The sequence below is a fragment of the Bubalus kerabau genome, chromosome 4, assembly GCF_029407905.1.
Source record: "Bubalus kerabau isolate K-KA32 ecotype Philippines breed swamp buffalo chromosome 4, PCC_UOA_SB_1v2, whole genome shotgun sequence".
Lineage (NCBI taxonomy): Eukaryota > Metazoa > Chordata > Mammalia > Artiodactyla > Bovidae > Bubalus > Bubalus kerabau.
Genome location: NC_073627.1, coordinates 169,344,656 through 169,361,347, shown reverse-complemented (window position 1 = coordinate 169,361,347; position 16,692 = coordinate 169,344,656). Strand labels below are relative to the sequence as shown.

At 43.2% G+C, this 16,692-nt stretch overlaps 1 protein-coding gene across 3 annotated transcripts in view; it reads right to left on the bottom strand.

Moving 5' to 3' along the window:
* PALM2AKAP2 (PALM2 and AKAP2 fusion) overlaps positions 1 to 16,692 on the bottom strand; it is a 512,284-nt gene that overhangs the window by 151,527 nt on the left and 344,065 nt on the right. For all 3 annotated transcript variants that reach the window (XM_055579286.1, XM_055579284.1, XM_055579285.1), the window contains one exon: positions 2,905 to 2,990. In XM_055579286.1, coding sequence (XP_055435261.1) covers positions 2,905 to 2,990 — 86 coding nt within the window. The remainder of the gene's footprint in view (positions 1 to 2,904; positions 2,991 to 16,692) is intronic.

Below are 16,692 nucleotides of genomic sequence, written 5' to 3'. Positions count from 1 at the left end.
TGGGGTTTTCCAGGCAAGAGTGCTGGAGTGGATTGCCATTTCCTTCTCCAGGGGATCTTCCCGACTCAGGAATCAAACCCGGGTCTCCTACATTTCAGGCAGATGCTTTACCATCTGAGCCACCAGGGAAGCTGACATGAATATATGATGAAGTAACATGAATATATGATGACAAATCTGTAGTTAACAAAGATCAGGTACTTATAGACACAGAAAAAAAAAAATACTTTAAGACAGACACAAGAGGGGGACTTCCCTTGCAGTCCAGTAGTTAAAACACTGCTTCTGATGCAGAGGGTGTGGGTTCAATCCCTGATTGGAAAACTAAGATCCCAGATAGCACACAGCACAGCCAAAAAGTAAAAATTAAAAGAAAAAAAGACACAAGAGCAGGATGGATATATAAAGCAGTGTGGGGTAGGAAAAAGCATAGTACCAAAGGAAAAAAAAATTGATAATTTTTTATAATTGGGAAATCTAATGAAGAAGAATCTAAAAGAAGTATTTCCCTAAATTACATTCATCTAGAAGTTTCAAGAATCCTTTATTGAGAAGAAATTGGCATTAATAAAGGAACTTAATATTTATAGGGACTTATTGGAGTATTAAATATATTTGTATCTTGCTTAACTTTTAAAGTATATAGTGTTCTTTCTTCTAAGTAGATTCAGTTCTTGTGAACTAAAAATCCTCTATTCTTATAAAATCAGAGAAGGCAATGGCACCCCACTCCAGTACTCTTGCCTGGAAAATCCCATGGATGGAGGAGCCTGGTAGGCTGCAGTCCATGGGGTCGCTAAGAGTTGGGCACGACTGAGCGACTTCACTTTCACTTTTCACTTTCATGCATTGGAGAAGGAAATGGCAACCCACTCCAGTGTTCTTGCCTGGAGAATCTCAGGGACAGGGGAGCCTGGTGGGCTGCCGTCTATGGGGTCTCGCAGAGTCGGACACGACTGAAGTGAGTTAGCAGCAGCATTCTTATAAAATATTCCCAGGTATTCAATAAAAAAGGATTCCTAAGTGGATCAGTGGTAAAGAATCCACCTGCCAAGAGACTTGGGAGATGCGAGTTCGATCCCTGGGTTGGGAAGATCCCCTGGAGAAGGAAATGGCAACCTACTCCAATATTCTTGCCAGGGAATTCCCATGGACAGAGGAGCCTGGCAGGCTACAGCCCATGGGGGTCACAATAAGTCAGACATGACTAAGCCTGCACACACGCATGCACATTCAATAAAAAAAGACAGAAAGAGAGGTTGAGGATGACATCAAACAGACCCAAATACAACTTTAGTCAAGATCTTCATACCAGGAGCACGCTGATTATGCAGTAGCCTTATAAAATGGGACTTGGGCAAAATCTGTTTATATCCAAATACACCATTTGCTTTTATAAAAGAAACTCTGCAGGTACACTAGCAATACATCTCAGAAACTAATTCTTAAAATCATGACAAATTTCAAAATAGCACATCTAAATCCATCAAATTCTACTATCAGCATCTACTTCTCTCAATTCAACACGGCCAAAGATTTCTCAAACTTCTCAGACTTTGCACTAAAAGCTAGGAAAATACCAATACATCATTACAATATATATTTTTATCTTATAAGTTCAACTAAACATAATGACAAGCAAACAAATTTTTAGCACTGGATAATTATTATCTAGATTAGTTGACTTCTTTAACCAACAGGCTATTTTTCCATCTTATAATACATTTCATGATTGTATTTTTCTTTGCTTTCTCTAACATTTTTAACAGATAACACAAATTCAGCCATCACATTACAAAGAAAAGCTTGAATAAATTCATCCTGTATATTCTTTCGTACAACTTCTACTAAAAAATCCAGAGTGAAATCTCTAGTGATATCTCAATATTAAAAAAGGACATTACATTTCCATTTTCCAAGAAAACTTTCGACGTGGCATTTATTTAAATTCTATTCATTCAAGCAAAAATGTTAGAAAGCCCTCCCACTCCCAGTCTTTATTCAGTTCAGTTCAGTCGCTCAGTTGTGTCCGACTCTTTGCGACCCCACGGACTGCAGCACGCCAGGCTTCCCTGTATAAACAGAATTCCAAGAGAGGAAGACTGTTCCTTTGTGTCTATTCCAGTAATAGAAGGGAAGTAATTGTGTCTGATATATTTTGCTACAGACTCCTTAATCTAGGCAATGATTACAAATTCATGCATTTAATTTGAACAGCGATAATTAGGTTGATTTCCAGATGACTCATTTTGTAAACCTTTGGCCATTAGCGTGTTCCGTCTGGAGTGCGCCATGTGCTGCCTTCCCGCTGAGATCAGTGGAAATCTTGAGTCAAGATCAAAGCTACTTTATGCCTCTGACCTTTCTTCACAATGCACAGTGGGGCCTGAGTTTCTCAGCTCAGAATTTTCAGAGTTGCTTTGCTATCCCCATGGGGTTACAGTTGCAGACAGTCAACCTGTAGACGTTTACTGAAGACCCTACAACCAGTCCATTGGAAATCCCAAGTCTTGGATTCTAGTTTTCAGGTGATTTCCTAATACAGGCCCCAAATTTCAGCAAATCTTATTCTAGTTGACCCACTGAGGTCAGTGAATAGAAAACCCTAGTGGGGTGAGGGGCAGTACTCATTTTACCCCCAGAAATCTGCCATAGGCTCACTTTCCTCTAGAGCCGCGGTCCCCCACCTTTTTGGCACCAGGGACCAATTTTGTGGAAGACAATTTTTCCATGGACAAGGAGTGGGGGGTGGATGGTTTCAGGATGATTCAAGTGTGCTACATTTACTTTCTTTTTATGTAATGCCAATGTTGATCTGATAGGAGGTTACTGGTAGCCCAGGGGTTGGGGACCCCTGCTATAGAGATGCACGTAGAGAATCACACTAGACAAGGGATGCCTTACCTTGACAGTCATGTCTGCGCTGGATGATGCTATGGCCTCTGAGGTTATATCATCTCGTGTTAGCAGCACACTCTCCCACCCAACTCCTGAAAAAAAAAAATTAGTGCCATTTGAGCCAAGTGCATTCAGTTGGCATGGATGGAAACTATTTTGCAGCTTTCAAGTCCATGTGACGTGTAAAGGAAATCAGTGATTATCCATAGTTCACCTGCCTGGCAGTTAACAGGAAAGCTTCCTTTCAGAAATGTGGTCAGTCAGCACCTCTTGTTTTCACCTAATCTCCAAGTTTGGAGTCGTCATCTAAATCTTGTATGTTATGGTTTAATCGCTGTCATGTCCAACTCTTGCCAACCCATGGACTATAGCCCTCCAGGCTCCTCTGTCCATAGGATTTTCCGGGCAAGAATACTGGAGTGGGTTGCCATTTCGTTCTCCAGGGGATCTTTCCAACCCTGGGATCAAACTCAGGTCTCCTGCATTGCAGGCAGATTCTTTACCGACTGAGCTACCAGGGAAGCCCTAACCCCAGGATATATATATATATATATATATATATATATCTTGTATGTTATAGAAAGTGCTATTCCTAGTCCAGAGTGGAGAAGACATTAAAATGAACTCCTCTAGAATCCAAGCCTCATACTGAGGTCTTATGTGGGGCTTAAAGTGACTCCCATAACACAGAAATCTGTCCATCTGAATCTAATTCAATACCCAATAGAAATGACTCCAGATTATTTACTGTCCTAGATTCTACACACCTGCTGAAAAGAACTGAGTTTATACTCATGTTTAAAATCTATATATGTTTCTCCCCAAGTCTTAATACATGTTAGTTCCTTTTTTCTTAAGCTGTCAGACAGGCTCTGAGAGGAGACATCTGGCAAGAGACAAGGTTTTGCTCTCTCCAGCCTCCAAAAAGATATCAGGGGCTTCTGTTTGAAAATACCCACATCACAATATAGTAAAACTACACTAATTTAAATGCAGTTATGTGTGTGCATGGAGGTGGAATTGTCTATAATAGTGAAAAGTCTGAAGTAATGACCAGTTATTTTTAAAAACAATACTGCAAGTCAAGTCATCTTCCTAAAAGCTAAGAAAGTAACACTTAGTAGAGTTTCTCAGGGTCTACTTCAATAAGCAGATACAAATTTTATAACTGGTATAACAACTGCCTACTGGGATATGAGTGTTCATAGCCTAAAGTATTAAAAAGATTATTTTTTAGAACAGACTAAAACTATTTAATATTAATTTACAATATTGATTTTCTTGTATAATTTTCCCTAAGGAAAACTCAAGGGCAATATTCATGCCAGACCTGTGTGAATCACCCAAATTCGACATTTCAACTGTCAAGCATTATGTTAAATGAGAACTGGAACGTTTTTCTGTTTGCCACCTAGTAAATATTTTAGGTTCTGTGGTCAGACCACTTCTGTTGCAGCTTCTAAAGCTGCCATTATTGACAGAAAGCAGCCAGAGATAACATATAAGCAAATGGACACGACTGGGTTCCAATAAAACTTTATTTAAAAAAAAAAAAAAACAGGCATTGGCCAGATTTGGCTCATGAGACGTGCATTTCCAGCCTCTGTGCTAAGTCAAGAAACCAGAGATGTATCTAGGAAAGATTGTTATACTTTGGCATTTTTCTAAGGATCAACTGGACAATCAGGGGTGAAACTATAGGAGTAGTTTGCAATTACATGACACTTTAAATAAACTAATATGAGATTAATTCAATTTTAATATGTTAGTACTGATTGCATTGCCTTATTTTATATTCTGAATCCTTGAGAGTTTCATTTCACAGGAAATGTGCACCATGGATTACTCAAGATCCATGGGGTATAATTTATTGCAGAGTGTAAACAGTTGTCTCTCACTGGGTTGTAGAAATTGGGTCAGAGAAGTTTGATGACTTGCCCTACAATTTCCTCTCAGGAAAGTTGTGGGCTTTGTCTTAAATGCACATTTCTGGGAAAGAAATCTTGTTTCCACATGAACAGATTATTTCCCAGACATATCTTGCATTTAACTAAAACCCTTTCTGGTTTAAGCCACTGTTGGTACCTACTGGAACTGGCCAGCAGAGAGACACAGATATTGGGCATGGACAAATATATGATTTTTAATTATAGAATAATTTGACTTTTTTTTGGCTGTGCTGTGTGGCATATGGGATCTTAGTTCCCCATCTAGTAATCGAACCCGTGCCCCCTGCTCTGGAAGCACAAAGTCCCAACCATTGGATCTCCAGGGAAGTCCCTAATGTGAATTATTGTTCAGCAAATATTTGGCACCCTTCTCTCCCACTGTGGGAGAAATTTTCTTCCCTGTCCTACTGATGTTTGCCTTGGCAAATAGGATGTTAGTGGATATCATGCAAGCAAAGGTTTGAAATGGGCTTGTGTGGTGACATTTGCCCTCTTGCTCTTCTGCTCTAGCATGAGAAGGACATGCCCCAGTTGATCTGCAAGGAAATGAGAGTCATGGGGAATTGACTTGAACCTGGTCTGCACCTTGAAGCTCAGCCAAGTCTAGATCAGCCAATCCCCAGCTCAACTGCATATGCATGATAATAAAAGTGATTCCGTTTTGAGATGATTTGTCAAGCAACATTATTCTAACAGTAGCTGAACGATATAATCTATCACCAAAATTATACATTAAAATCATTTAAATAAAGCACTTTTATCTTTAACTATGCAAATATAATTCCCTTTGTTGCATATAATTCATTTACAAGTATTAATTTCCATTTCTATATATTATATCCCACTTTGGGAACAATCTTTCCTCTGCTACAATCATTCCTTTCGTAAGCAATACTATATTTATTACAGGATATATGGCCATAAGAAAGAGACATGAGACATCAATTCATATGTATTCTCAATATATAATTTGATATATAATATAGAATATATGTAATTCACATAGTGTAGTTTTACCTACTGTACTTTCAAATAACCACTTTTATAGCTTCCCTTCTCCCTTTGCTCAATCTTACTTACAATTTTTTTTAAAAAACCATATTTTATATTATTCATACAATCCCTAGCAATACTATATTATTTTTATTCCATTTTTAAAAGGCTGGATCAAACCTTCAGGAAAAAAATAACCTTTCTCTCCCAGAAGAGAATAACCTTGCCTTTCTCTGTAGTGGAAAAACTGAGACTCATCTACTTGTAGCTAAGGGATTCTTATAAATACTCCATCAGGGAGAGCTTTATAAAGATCTTGCAGCAATAAATCATATCTGCCATGAATTTGTTGTTGTTGCTTTTTATATACCTCCTTATTTAGCTTCACAGTCAGAAAAATACATCCCTTTGCCCAAGCTTCCAGTTCCCTGGCGCCCACATCCCTGGGCCTCTGTTCCCAGGGTGCACTCTGCTGATTGTCTTGGCCCTTCTCTGTTGATTTCAGTTGGGAACAATACATGTATTGTTGACAGGATAGTGCAAGAAAAAGGAAGGAGGCTTGGTGAAGAAGCAACTGATGGCATCCAGGGAACATGGGCTGACTTCCTTAATTCTGATCCTGGCTAGTACTGAAAATAAATAAAAATGAAGGGTCCAAGGCCCAGAGGGAAAGGGGAGCACTGCACGGGAGGGTGCCGGTTGTGCCCAGACCCCCTGGAATCACCGTGTGTCACGAGGTGAAAGCAGACTAAGAAAGAGAGAAAGACAAGTCAGCATAGACTCCTATATGCAAGAGAGTGGACCCCTGCTCTAGCCCATCTATCCACAGAGATTTTAGATAGATCGTTGGACAAAGCAGGGGGCTGAGGGGGTCACTAGTGCTCTTCGCCAAATGCTCCCCCTTATTCCTTCCTCTCGTGGACACATAACAGGATTTCACTTCCTAACCTCCGTAGAGTTGGTGAGGTCATGTGACTAGTTCTGGCTGACGGGTATGGGTGCAGTGGCATCGATCACTTCCAGGCTGGAACAGTTAACTGCTGATGACAGACCCTCCAGGGCACCCTTCCCCTCCAAAAGGGTGAAAGGCAGTGTCCCAGACGGTGACAATTTTGTTAGCGTAAGGCCCAACTAAGAGAGTAACACAAAGCACAGATATGGCCAACCCATAAGGGCCATCATGTCAGATGCGTGAGAACTAAACCTTTATTATTTTAAGCCATAGGCCTGGGGCTGTTTATTACACTAATATAACATAGCCTAGCCTTAGGAAAGGACGGACAGAGCCCTTTCAGACCTGCCATCCCCACCCACCTCCACTTCCTACCCACCTCCAGTTCCTATTATAGCAAGGCCTTTAGATAAATCTGTGTTCTATCCTCTAAACAAATTCTACCCTTTAAATTTTGTCTCCTAAGCAGGTTTTAACGGCCCATACTTTCCTTGGGGGCCACTCTCTGACTCCACTGTGTTCAGCGCTTATTACACAGGTCAGCTGCATCTCATGAAGGATTTCGGTTCTAAAGACAAAAGGCACAAAGCTGCATGATCAAAACTGCCCTTGAAAATCCCTTAAATCTCCCATACAGTCCAGTTAGCACCATACTTCAGAAAGCCCAACAGAACCACTTCTGTTCCAGCTTTAGAACAGACCATTTCTCCTTTTAAGTATGAGATGTTGCTGTTGACTTGTACTAAGGATCATGTTATACAAAAAAATACAGATCTTGAAACTCTAGGATTTCTCTATGTTTAGAGATGCCCAGAGAGATAGAAGGAGCTAAGACCACTAGCAGAAACAACTGATTAACACCTTCCTTGTCATCCTCCCACTGGGGTGTGTGATATAGAAGGTAGCTCAGACAGTATAAAGAATCTGCCTGCAATGAGGGAGACCCAGGTTCCATCCCTGGGGCGGGAAGATCCCCTGGAGAAGGGAATGGCTACCCACTTCAGTATTCTTGCCTGAGAATTTGTGGACAAAGGAGCCTGGAGGGCTACAGTCCATGAGGTTGCAAAGAGTTGGACCCAACTGAGCGATTTTCCCATTCTATTGTTTTCCTCTATTTCTTTGTGTTGATTGCTGAGGAAGGCTTTCTTATCTCTCTTTGCTATTCTTTGGAACTCTTCATTCAAATGGGTATATCGTTCCTTTTCTCCTTTGCCTTTAGCTTCTCTCTGTAAAAGTGCTGCACTCAATATGCCAGAAAATTTGGAAAACTTAGCTGTGGCCACAGGACTAGAAAAGGTCAGTTTTCATTATAATACCAAAGAAAGGCAATGCCAAAGAATGCTCAAACTACTGCACAATTGCACTCATCTCACGCGCTAGCAAAGTAATGCTCAAAATTCTCCAAGCCACGCTTCAACAGTACATGAATCGTGAACTTCCAGATGTTCAAGCTGGATTTAGAAAAGAAAAGAGGAACCAGAGATCAAATTGCCAACATCCGCTGGATCATCAAAAAAGCAAGAGAGTTCCAGAAAAACATCTACTTTTGCTTTATTGACTACACCAAAGCCTTTGACTGTGCGGATCACAACAAATTGTGAAAAATTCTTAAAGAGATGGGAATACCAGACGACCTGACCTGCCTCCTGAGAAATCTATATTCAAGTCAAGAGGCAACAATTAGAACTGGATGTGGAAAAACAGACTGGTTCCAAATCGGGAAAGGAATACATCAAGGCTGTATATTATCACCCTGCTTATTTAACTTATATGCAGAGTACATCATGCGAAATGCCAGGCTGGATGAAGCACAAACAGGAATCAAGACTGCCGGGAGAAATATCAATAACCTCAGTTATACAGCTGACACCACCCTTATGGCTGAAAGGGAAGAAGAACTAAAGAGCCTCTAGAGTGACATTTCCACCTCCTCCCTCTGCTGTGAACTCACATCCCTGGTCATTAGCCCTACTTTTTGGGCTTGAGCAGGAAAAGCCCTTAAGCGTGTCTGTCTGATAGAATCGGCTCCTTCATGCCGCCTTAGAAAGCCCTTAGCAACTAACCATAAGGACCTGTGGACAGGGAGTGGACCTGATGCCCAGTCAGTCTCCGCCAGTGTCTGTTAAATGAGCAATGTTAGTTTGGGGGCAGCCAGGTTAGAGGGGGAGCTTCAGAGTGGGGCCTAGTTAAAAGCAGAGTTCGCTCAAAGGAGAAAAGAGAAACACAAAGGAAAGGGTGTGAAGGGGGCTGGTGATGACAAGGGCTGGGACCCGGGACCCATTACCGGAGTGCTTGCCCCTGGACAAATCTTCAAGCAACAGAAACAAAGAATAAGGAACTAAAAATAACTGCACGCTTGCACATTTGGGGCAATTATGAACAATAAGATACAAAAAGGCCACACACTGTCATTTCTGAGATGCCAGGAGCAAAGGCAGGGTGCTGAGCACGATCCCCCACACACAGCACCACCAAGGGGATGGGCAGGCCACCTTAGCTCTGCCTCCTGTCCAACCCATGGACCCACCCCTGTTGTTACCCCTTTTAAGGACCCAAGCAGCTCCTCTCAGGGAGCCAGCAACGGCACCTGTTCCTTGTTATCACCCTGTGGTGCAGCAGGAGTCCCAGTAAAGCCTTTCCTACAATTCTCATCTGGCCTCTAATCAATTTCTATTGAAGGACGAGTCCAAGGATCCAGGCTGGTAGCAGTTAACAGTCCCACTTTTGAGCTGATTCACTCTAGATGCTGAAGAAACAGGCTGTGATTGGTCCTTTCTCCCAGAGGCAGGCAAGTCCTAGTGGCTGTAGGTACTTGCCATCAAACCCCTGGAGGTGCGGTCACCAGATAGAAAACATCTGGGCGGTGAGACCCTGTGTGCCTCAAAGACAGGGCTGACCCTTCACCAGCCCCACCTCCATGCCCACCTCACCCTTTGGGGCTGCAAAGAGTTGGACATGACTTAGTGACTGAACAGCAACAACCATCTTATATACAAAACATGGACCCATTGTGAAAATTTCACTCATCACAGTGAAAGAATGGGGTTAGGGCCTGGGTCCCTCTGTGTCTAAAGTCTCTTCCTTGTTCAAGTCTTGGAATTGAGACTCAGCTAGATACTTCTTTTAATCGTTGGCTCCCTTTGGGTTTGGAAAAAAAAAAAAAAAATCTCACTTTGTTCTTTGAGAAGTTCTCAGCATGGTGGTCATTAAAACTTAGCGGAACTTCAGAACAATGATTTGCCTCTAAACACTTGGCTTTGGGAAACCCCACCCAAGGATTAGCTGATGGGACTTGCTTCCTCTGGATGGGAAGCCCCACCCGGGTGCTTGGAGGAGCAGAGCAGGATGTGACCCCACCCCAGTTCACCCAACTCCAGGTGGTGGCTCATCTTTGCCCCAGAGCCCCAGCTTTCTCTTTCTTGGGGCAGATGGAAGGGCCAGGTCCTAGGGTCTCTAGAAGCAATGGTAGCAGGGGCATTCCCCTCCTCTCTTGGCTGCTCTCATTGAGGAGTTGTTGTTGTTTAGTTGCTAAGTCGTGTCTGACTCTTTGCAACCGCATGGACTGCAGCATGCCAGGCTTCCCTGTCCTTCACCATCTCCCAGAGTTTGGTCAAACCCATGTTCACTGAATTGATGATGCCATCCAACCATCTCATCCTCTGTTGCCCCCTTTTTCTCCTGCCCTCAATCTTTCCCAACATCAGGGTCTTTTCCAATGAGTCAGCTCTTTGCATCATGTGGCCAAAGAACAGGAGCTTTAGCTTCAGCATCAGTCCTTGCAGTGAATATTAAGGGTTGATTTCCTTTAGGATTGACTGGTTTGATCTCCTCTTTGAGGAGAATTCACTGGAAAAGAGAAAGTTTACCATTTGAACTATGAGTTATTTTCCTCAAACTCACTGAGGCCACTGGTCTTGCCTTCCCCTGTCCAACTCCTATACCTTCCCAAGTAAGGAAAGTTTGTCTGGGTGCCTCTCAGGGGTAGATGTTCAGGGAGCTCAAAAATAAGACCTCAATGTCTTGTTGAGTGTTCCCCATGCCCTCTCTACTCCACTGCTCTCCCCACCAGCATGGCCACAATAATATTAATCATGACAGCTAAACTGATGAGTCAAGCACTTGGTTTTCATAGGTATCACCTCATTCAATCCTCATACAATACAGGGACATGAGGCAAGTATAATATTATCCCCACTTTACAGAGGAGAAAACTGAGACTTAGAAAACGTACAAGTAATCTAGCAAGTGATGCAATGAGCACTCTGACCTCAGAGGTTATCTGCCTAACGAGTTACCTTACCACCACCTCCAAAGATCTCTTGTTTTCAGGGATTGGTAAACAGGAAACTTGAGGACATATTGGAAAAAAACAAGATTTTCAGAGGGGAAATTTTTTTCCTGGAGGTTCCCATTCAAGATGGTTTCTGAGCTCACACTGAGCAGATCAAATAAAGGCTTTGTGGTGGGGTTTCTGGAGACACGTAAAGCTGAGGCTGACACTGAATCCAGCCCAGGGCAGTTCAGCAAACAGTCATGAGGGGTTTATAGGGCCTCTCTGGGTCAGCTAGGATGGGGCGGTTCTCCTTTCAGACAGGAAAAGCTCCGGGCACAGTCCTGTGGGATGCTGTGATAACCAAGTTCTGCAGAGGGTGCCCTGCACGGCAGAACCTCTGAAAGATGGACAAGGATTAAGACTCTGAAAGAACTGAGTGCCTCTGAGCTCCACCTTGGGTTCAGACAGTCCACAAAAAAACCCTGGGATAAAAACCCTGGGTGATCTCAGAGGCAAGCATGTGGTAGAGAAGAAGTGGAAACTCACAGCACTCTGGGCTGGAGAAAAAAAAAAAAAAAAATACATAGCTTGCTCTCTCCCTGTAAGCATGTGGTAGGAAGGAGTAACAACAATAATAATAGCAGGTTATCATTTCCTGAGAGCTAATTATGTGCTCTTGATTGTGCTTTAACATATATTACCTAACAATCAGAAACCCTACATAAAGTACGCACTATTTTTTTAAATTTATTTATTTTTAATTGGAGGACAACTGCTTTACAGTATTGTGTTGGCTTTTGCCATACATCAACATGAATCAGCCATAGGTATACATATGTCCTCTCCTATTTTTAATCTTTATTTTTTGGATAGCAAAAATGAAGCTTAGGGAAGTAAATAATTTTCCCAAGAACACATAACAGTAAGGAGCACATTTGGGATGTGAATAAAGCTCTATACGAGGCTGTTACTAATCACTTCTGCTCACTAAGGCGTCCACAGTGAGAAGGGCAAGGATCCTCTTGAGACTGGGACAATACATGGACACACATACCTGCCTGTCACATGCACACACTTTTATGTACACACATGTACACACACACATACACACATAGACACCTGTGCTTGTGTGCACAATTGCAGACCCACGTATATACATATGCATAACCCATGAAGTGTGAAGCTGCAACAACTTTTCAGCTATGATCTGCTATATGCTCTGGAGTCTTAGACCTCCTTTTAAGAAGAAAAAAGCCTTTCTCAGTGACAGTATCTGAAGGTAAATGGGAAACTAGGTGTTTCATCTCTTGCTCGATTCTCAAAGGTGAATTTTATATGAAGTGGGAGGCAGATTCCAAATGCACAAAAATGAGCGCAAAAAGGATCACGCTTGTGTTGAAAATGAGTTTTACAAGGCACTGGAGGCCCGAGGCAATTTTGAAAATGGTTTGTTTGGGCTCACCCGAACCAGTTCTCAGAAATTAAAGCCTTTTTAGGCAACCCTGCTCCTTGTAGCAAACTCAAGGGACTGTTCACAAACAGGGTCCCTGCTGAGAGGTTGGGCTTCCCAGGTGGCGCTAGTGGTAAAGAACCTGCCTGCCAATCCAGGAGACTTAGGAGATGTGGGTTCAATCCCTGGGTCAGGAAGATCCCCTGGAGAAGGAAATGGCAACCCACTCCAGTATTCTTGCCTGGAGAATCCCTTGGACAGAGGAGCCTGGTGGGCTACAATCCACGGGGTTGCAAAGAGTCAAACACGACTGAGCGACTTAGCACACTCTCAGAGGTTAGAGAATTAACAGCTTAAAGCCTGGTTTACCCTCAAGTTAATCTGCAGATATTATCACTCAAGGGGGCTCCCCCAATAAGTCCAATAAGGATTCTGTTATAGTCTCCACTTAATATCCTAACTATTAGCTTTGCCAGCCTGCTTTTTAAAATATTTATTAATATTTTGTGTGACTGCCCCAGTCTGAGTTGTGGCATATGGGATCTAGCTCCCTGATAGCGATAGAACCCAGGCCCCTTGCACTGGGAGCACAGAGTCCAAGCCACGGCACCACCAGGAAAGTCCCTGCCAGCTTGGTTTATAGGTTGGAAAGATATTTGATATTTAGCCCCCAAACATGTCATATAAAATTAAATAATTAAACATACTGTAAATCAACTATACTTCAGTAAAATATAAAAAATAAAATAAAACTGGCAAGAGTGAAAAAAATTATGTACAAACCCAAACCACCATCTTGGATCTAGTTCTTGTGCAAAGGCGATCCACTGAAGACAGGGTATAGTAACATGGACTTATTTAGAGTCCCTGGGCTCTTTGGCTGGCTTCCCTGATAGCTCAGTTGGTAAAGAATCTGCCTGCAATGCAGGAGACCTCGTTCGATCCCTGGGTTGCGAAGACCCACTGGAGAAGGGATAGGCTACCCACTCCAGTATTATTGGGCTTCCCTTGTGGCTCAGCTGGTAAAAGATCCACCTGCAACATGGGAGACCTCGGTTTGATCCCTGGGTTGAGAAGATCCCCTGGAGAAGGGAAAGGCTACCCACTCCAGTATTATTGGGTTTCCCTTGTGGCTCAGCTGGTAAAGGATCCACCTGCAATGTGGGAGACCTGGGTTTGATCCCTGGGTTGAGAAGATCCCCTGGAGAAGGGAAAAGCTACCCACTCCAGTATTCTGGCCTAGAGAATTCTATGGACAGTCCATGGGGTCACAAAGAGTCGGACACGATTGAGTGACTTTCACTCACTTGGACTCTTTGGAGGGTCAATCACCCAGTTGGTACCCTTTCCCTCTCTTGGTTGTGAAAAGAGTGCCATGGACTGAAGGCACAGTGGAGAGCATGGCCCTTGGAGACATGAAGAAGCTGGGCTCCACCATGCCTTTTCCCACCTGCTGCCTCCTCTTCCAGCCTCACTTCCACTGCACCAGTTCAGGCTTCCAGAGGTCTCCCAAATCAGATCTGTCTTCCATATCATCACCACCATTACTTTTCAGAAATGTAACTGTGTTTACATCCCTCCCGACCTCATTGCATTTCTTCTCTGCGTCTAGCATAGTGCTTGGGCTGGGGAGAATCAGGTGGGAAGACCTGGTTCCGGGCCCTCAGGAAGGTGGTGGTCTGGAAGGAGGTTTTCTCTGGGCCATCTGCTTTATAGCATTGCCCCACTCCCTTGCTGTATGGGGCATCCCTCAGCTGGGCGGCCAGGATGTTACATTTCCTCCCTGAGTTGTGGGCATCCTGCCAATGACTCCTCTGCTTCTGTGGGGTGGTGGGACACTGTGGTGGTATCAGGTAACCCCTGGGAGCTCACTCGTCCATTCAGAAAACCCACCTGAATCAAGTAAAAGTATATGGGGGCAGGGAATATTTTTAGAAGAACCTTCTGGAAAATTCAGAAAGGTTCTTAGGACATTGGTCCAGAAGCTACAAATCCTGACCCTTCTAGCTTGTAGGTGTGCTTTGTCAAGTCTGCAAGTCTCTGTTGTTGCTTTAAGTAATTTAGTTGCCAAGATTCAAAATTCTTTAGACTTGACACAAACATCTAGTATCTCTTGAGAAAAAGGAGAAGATTTGGCAAAACTAGGCCCAGCAGCCACTGCTCTGCTGCTGCTACTGCTGCTAAGTTGCTTCAGTCGTGTCTGACTCTGTGCGACCCCATAGACGGCAGCCCACCAGGCTCCACCGTCCCTGGGATTCTCCAGGCAAGAACACTGGAGTGGGTTGCCATTTCCTTCTCCAATGCAGGAAAGTGAGAAGTGAAAGTGAAGTCGCTCAGTCGTGACCGACTCTGAGCGACCCCATGGACTGCAGCCCACCAGGCTCCTCTGCCCATGAGATTTTCCAGGCAAGAGTACTGGGGTGGGTTGCCATTGCCTTTTCCAAGCCACTGCTCTACCTGGCAGCAACTGCCAAGAGCTGTGTAACTACCTTTATCCATGAGATCTGCCTGCTCTGAGGCCTCAGTTTCCACCACCCTCTCATTTTATTTGTGGGTTGACGTCACTCACTAATGTTAACTGTCTGGCCCTTAACGGCATCTGAATTTGCCATCCCAATCTGGTTTAACTGCCACAATATCCCTCATGAGGAAACTGAGAAAAGTTGTGAATTAATCCCATTTCAAACTTTTTTCAAAAAAATTGATGTCTAGTTGATTTATAAAGTTGTGTTAGTTTCAGGTATATAGCAAGTGATACACACACGCACACAAACAAAAGATGCCCTGGAGAAGGGAATGGGTACCCATTCTAGTATTCTTGCCTGGAGAACTGCATGGACAGAGGAGCCTGGAGGGCTACAGTCCACGGGGTCGCAAAGAGTCAGACATGACTGAGCAACTAACACTTTCACTTTCATATATATATATATATATTTGTTTTCAGATTCGTTTCCATTTTAGGTTATTGCAAGACATTGAATATAGCTCCCTGTAATATACAGTAGTTCCTTCCACTTTTTAAAAGATATTTTGAAATGGTTTGGATTTAAACCATCAATTGAAAAAATGGATTTGACCAAACCTGGTCAGTAACTTATTACTGAACTGGCAGGAGAACCACACGACCATGGCAAGTTATGTCACCACTCTAAGCCTTACTTCTCTTTACCTGTAAGATGAAGATGGCAATAGAAACCTCTTAGGGTTTTGCTGTGGACAGATAACTCCTCAGTTCAGTGCCAGCGACAGAGCAAACAAACACTCAATATATGTTAGTTGTTATTATTTTTTATTCTGTGATGCCATATTGACTTCCCTGTTAAATAAATGGCTTCTAGGAATATACAGCAAGGCAGATTGTAGCTAAGAAAAATGCTGCCAGGAGAAAAAGCAGATCCCTGGTTCTAAATCAAAGTTTTCAATGTCTACATGGCTGGGGTCATAATTAGTGCCTCTGCTAACTTGCTCAGTTAACTATTTTTTCTACAAATACCAGTGATGATCTGGTCCCTTCCTTGTCCCCCCCAGATTACTGTAGTTCTTAAATAGAAATGACTTTAGCTCCATGGGAATTTCTGTAGAAATTTCTGCAGAAATTATTTTAGCTACATTAAAATCATAATGAGATTTTAGCAGATTTGTGGGCCTGTAGGTAGCGAGGCAGCTAGTCTGGTGCTATGGGGTGAACTGTGGTCCTCCAAACTATGAGTCAACGATGTTGAAGCCCTAACTTCTAGCTCCTTAGAATGTGAATATATTTGAAGGTGGAGCCTTTAAGGAGGAGATTAGGTGAAAACGAGTCTGTCCAAGTGGGTTAGGGTTAACCTCATCCGACCAGTGTTCTTTTAAGGAGAGGGTGTTCGGACACAGAGTGACACCAGGGTGCACACAGTGAGGACCACACGAAGACGCACGGAGAAGAGGGTCACTGCAAGCCGGGCAGAGAGGTCTCAGAAGAAACCTGACCTGCTGACACCTTGATCTTGGACTTCGAGCTTCCAGAACTGTGAGCAAATAATAGACACTTCTGCGATTTAGGCAGCCCTGGCAAATGAATCCACTTGGGTAACAGAGAGTCAGGGCAAAAACCAGAAGAGCCTCTGACCTGTAGCTGACAGACGCAGAGCCGCGGACAACCTCCAGAACGGGGTCCACAGCGGGCCTTGGCATCAGAGCC